The 5150-nt window shown below is 35.0% G+C and overlaps 1 protein-coding gene across 1 annotated transcript in view; it reads right to left on the bottom strand.

Annotated features, from left to right (window-relative positions):
• Window positions 1-1784: 1784 nt before the first annotated feature.
• Window positions 1785-5150, bottom strand: part of PDS5A (PDS5 cohesin associated factor A) — a 71400-nt gene continuing 68034 nt past the window's right edge. The window contains exons 31-32 of the mRNA XM_010710273.2: window positions 2969-3321; window positions 1785-1941 (exon numbers count right to left, since the gene is read on the bottom strand). Of these exons, the coding sequence (XP_010708575.2) occupies window positions 1785-1941; window positions 2969-3321 (510 nt within the window). The remainder of the gene's footprint in view (window positions 1942-2968; window positions 3322-5150) is intronic.

The following is a 5150-nucleotide window of genomic DNA, read 5'->3' as shown; positions in this document are numbered from 1 at the left end:
AAAGACTGCCATGTGACACCTAGAAGCGTTTATTTTATGCAACAAACTTAAATATGATCATGTGTACATAAAAGTGTACACTTTTATCTATGCTGAACAATGCCAGGAAACGTAATATTGATGCAACAATCTTCTAAAATAAACATTAAAAATGAGCCTGAACAGGAAGACAAAATGCAAAACAGACTTACTTCCAATCAGCACGATGCTTAAAATTGAGAGCAATCCTAAACATTTCCAACTTTCCTTACAAAGCTGCCAAAGTCCAACTATTTTTAAAAATTGATTTTTTTTTCTTTACATCAATAATAAAAATCTGGTGACAAACATTATAAAATCAAATGCTGGACTGTCTTTACTCCTTTAAAATTCAGAATATTCCAACAGAACCGCAGGAGTAAAAACACTTAAAAGTGATATATGTTTTTATAAAACAAACATCAATATGTACATTTATTGCAAATTATATTAAACTAAAATGGAGGGAAAATTAAAAAAATGAAATGTCTACTTGCGAATTAATAATTTTAAGTGATTACTTTCCCACTCTGATAAAAATCAGAAAGCAACATTTATAAAATTGCCACCACATGACTTTTCATAGCAGGGAACTGAAATCTGTACATCTTACTTTTGCAGAAAAGTAGGCAGGCAGAAAGAATTATACATAAAACAGTCTCCAAAAGTAAAGCAAAAAAACTTTTTTTTGTGATTTTTTTTTCTTCTCGTCTTATTTAAAATCCGTTCAGTAGACTTCTACTTTTTCTGTGAAACATGGGAATACCTGGCTCTAGGATCGCAATTTTTCAGTGTCAGTGTAAGGACATCCCTCTGACTTCCTTTAAAAAAAAAAAAAAAAAAAATATGCAGCATGAAAATTAATGGTGTAAATACACTTTTAAACTCCAGAATGCAGGAACTGGAACCAAGTGTTAAGCAATTTGCTTAATTATTGACTTTTCATAAAAAAAGTCTCTGGGGAAATAAGTACAGATGCTTTTAGCCTCTTTCTCAAGAGTTTCTGCTTTACATTTCCATTGAGAAGGATTAATTTCACGTGGAAGGGAAGCATAGTTTTCCTTCTGTTTTCAGAGCTGAAAGCTGTGTGTTTTTTGAAGTAATTTCAGTTCCTGTACAGGAAATTTCTGAATCCTAGTTTTTGCAGAAGCTTGGAGCATGCCTTTATTTGGCCTTCATTTCCTCCCTTTTCGAGTGAGTTTTCTTTTTACCTTGTGTGGGGGGAGAAAAGGAAATAAAGGTTAATTTTAAGGACAAGGAAATTATAGCTAATTCTGAATCAAACAGTATCTATAACGTCCAAGTGTTAGGTTATACACTCTTGCTTTATACACCGAGTCTTCCAACTCCAGCTTATATCTTCTTAGCTCTTATTTCATTAGCTCAACACAACTGAATTTCCTTACTGTATTCCGTAGTACCATAGCTTTCTGATTAACTTGAAAATACACAAGTTCAATGATGAACTGAATTATGGTTTCTCAGCATAAACAGAAGTACATTTCTTTGGAGCTTTCACTGAAACCACAGTATAATAACAACTTGTTTTAACTTACTGTATTTAAATACCTAGAATTATAAAAATAGCTTTACTTAGAAGCAAATCAAAGGTTTTTCAAATTTTCACATTATCTTGTACAATTCAACTTAAAAGCAAAAAGCCCATCACAGTACATATGTTCTTCTAGAAAAAGAAGACATTTCTTTGATTCCCTACTGTATAAACTGCAATAAAAACCATAGAATGGTCCTACATAAGATGCCTGCTACACCTTAAGGAAGCCTCCCTCTGCTATCTCTGTATCCTCAGTGTCTTCCTGGCTGCTCTCACAGGCCTTAAAAAGATCCATTGCACTCTGGGAATATCCTGGACTTGAGTCTATCTCCAACAGTGAATCTCCATCACTTCCAAGCACCTGGCTTCTGAAAAATGTTAACACTGTTTTGGTATTTTTTCCAAGAAACGATGTATTGCATATTTCAAAGAAGGAATCTCGATAGAACTGGTTTAAGACTACTGGTAGAGCAGTATTTTTACAAAGACTTAAAGAAAACTGACATATAAAGCAAGCATTGCAAGGCAGAACATAAATACTATTCTCTTGAAAGACTGAACAATTCACTAGTATATGAATCTTGTGAAAGGAAATGAGTAATTCTTTTTTACCAAGATTCTCTGCAAGATCTTCAATTTGACAACATCTCTAGAAAGAAACCATCCCAATTATTCACACCTCTCTAAGATTGAGCTTTCTTCCAGTGTGCTGGTTTGCTGACCTTACCCTTACTGCTCTATGGCTTTCGACACATTTTCATTAAAATTACCACTGTATCAGAACCAGCACATTTATACTTATTTGTTGTTTGTTTACATTGAAAATAAATCAACACATTTAAATACTAAAGGACAGAAAGGTAAATTATCAGAGAGCTATTTTTCAGATTGTGGTTTCAAATTCTGCTGTTGATTTATTTAAAACGTATATTAAATGTTTGTTAATATGAAACAAGCATCAGACACAACATATGAGAAAATAATTACAGTTAGAATTACAGTTTATTCTATTCATTAAAGATGATCACTTTTTAAGCCTTTATCATCAATGAGCAATGCACAAATTCCTGTACACTTAGCATTAATGAATAAACTGAAAGAACCTCAACTCTTAGTTCTTTTAAACAGCAATGCCAATAAGGGGAACCAGGATGCAATATACAAGAAACAATTTATATTATCCTATCTGAGAGAACAACTTCAGTTCTCTGACTGTATGTACACTGAAATAATAGAAAATAATGTATGTTGGATCATGGTGTTTATAAATTATTGTGGCTTAGCTGTGCTCTTAACATGTGCTTAACATATGTGTTATGATTCTAAATAAAGAGGCTATCTTGAAAAAGAGAAGCCACACCCCACCCACTTATTTCTTATTTAGTTTATTTTTACCTTTGTAGATCAATTTGTCTCTGTGCTGCTGCTGGCTTTTTTGCTGTGTCTTGCTGTTTTGGTGCTTTGGCGTTACCTGTCTCTAAACTTCCTGGACTTTCTTGACTGGCTGCTGCCCTTTTCCTTCCCCTGACAGGTGGCTTATTTGTTTCCTCATTTTTTGCAGTGGTACCCTGAGGTTCAGGTTTGGGTGGACGCCCTCTCCTGGTTTTTGCTGCAAGCGATGGTCCTGTTTCATCTGCATTATTTTCTTCTGCTTTCTGATGAATATTCTCAGTTCCAGATGCTGTTGCTGTTCTTTTTTTCCCACGTTCAGTACTGTTTCCTTGCGTAGCCTGATCGGAATTAATTTCCTAGGAAAGAAAAATCACTGATATGAAGAAAGATTGCCAAACTGAAATTGTTACCTCTGCTTGGCAGAAGCATGAGTTCATAAAATAAAGTGTTCTTATTAAAAAATAAATCAAACCTGCTCAGATCTAGTAAAAATTTTTACTAAATAGGATTTTTAAGGCTAAACAAAAAGAATTTTCTAGACTGTGTGCAGTTCCAAGTCTTAATTCAGAGAGATCAGGGTCAATATAACGAACTACAAATTGCTTTGACTTGCAACAACAGTTCTCCTTAAGCTCCTTCACTGCCTCTATAAGGGATTAATATCTGGTCATCTCCAAAGCTCACGTGGGTAATTCTGTCAGTTTAAATAGGTATGGCTTATTTGCATGTTCTTCCCAGTAAAATGAACAAAGTAACGGAAATGCTTCCGTTTCATGAAGCGCTGCCTGTATGTGAAAGACAAATGTGTCAATGCAAGTCTCTACACAAAAAATAATTCACATGGGAACAAAAATTGGATGCTGGAGCCTCCTTTGAACAATAGCTTGTGAAACACTTAGTAGAGATGCAGAGAAAAGAGTATTCAAGAAGCATGGCTAGGATGACTTAGCAATTTCAACTAATTAAGGTCCCTCCCTATTTAAAAGTGCTATGTCTGAACCAAGGACGTATCTGTTAAATATTCTTCCATTTGAACAAATGTTTAAGTAAGTCTTGCAGTCTCCGTAATCTTCATTCCTTAATCTTCATTTACCACTGCTATTCAGACTAACTTTACGAACAACCACTCCTGAAAAATTTCCACTCAAGTCACATTTCAAGAACCTAAAAAACAATCTGAAGAACTATTTCATAAATACCTTCCCTGTTATCTACCTTTTCAGAAGAGCTCTATTTTGGGAAAGAAGAATTAAAAACAGAAAAAAGAAAAGGAAGCAAAATACAGTTGAAATATGTATATTTTACTTCATTAGCTCATTGCTGTGAACATGTGGATGTTATTTGACAAGATCATGAAAACATTTTATTATATAAATCCAAAACATCTGTTTATTACTCTGATTTCATCTAATTAAAAGAGTCACTGTAGATATGTAAATTCTTATAATATGCAGAGCATGAGCCATCTATGTATCCCTAGATTGTAAGAGAAACCTCTATTGATTTTAGAATCACAGACTCATCCAGATTGGAAGTGACTTCTGGGAATCATCTGATCCAACCTTCTGTTGGAAACGGGTTATCCTACTTGTTGCCGTACCAATCCTTGAAGAGCATTCCATAATGCTTCTGGGCAACCTATCCCAGTGTTGTTTTCCTCACAATGCATGATTTTTTTTTGCTTATATCCAAATGGCATTTCCCCTTAAGCAACAAGAACAGAAAACCTCCATCTTCTCTGTGAATAGATTCACGGTACTGAAAGACTGATGAAGGCCTGCCTATAGTTTCTCTCTTCTAGGATGAAGAGACCTAACTCTTTCAACCTTTCTTCAAATAACAATTTCTCCAAGCCTTTAATATATTGGTGGCTCTCTGGACTCCTGTTTTCAGTATCTGAGGTCACAGGATTCCAGGTATGGTCAAAAGAAAGTCAAATAGAATAGAATAATCACAGTGCTGGCTATACTGGTGCAAACCCAGGGCCCACTTTGCCCTCATGGCTGCCAAAGCATACTGCTGACAAGTTCTGCTGGTTTCCCACTGAGACAGTCCCCCCAGGGCCTTCTTAAGACCTGCAATCCTAGGCAGATCCCAGTACACTGCCCAAGGTTAATACACTCCGTGTGTAGGACTTAATATTTACTGCTGATAACTTCATGCAGCTACATGCTTTATAAGTTAA

Source organism: Meleagris gallopavo, chromosome 4 (assembly GCF_000146605.3).
Source record: "Meleagris gallopavo isolate NT-WF06-2002-E0010 breed Aviagen turkey brand Nicholas breeding stock chromosome 4, Turkey_5.1, whole genome shotgun sequence".
Classification (NCBI taxonomy): Eukaryota; Metazoa; Chordata; class Aves; order Galliformes; family Phasianidae; genus Meleagris; species Meleagris gallopavo.
This window is presented reverse-complemented; position numbering and strand designations above follow the sequence as displayed.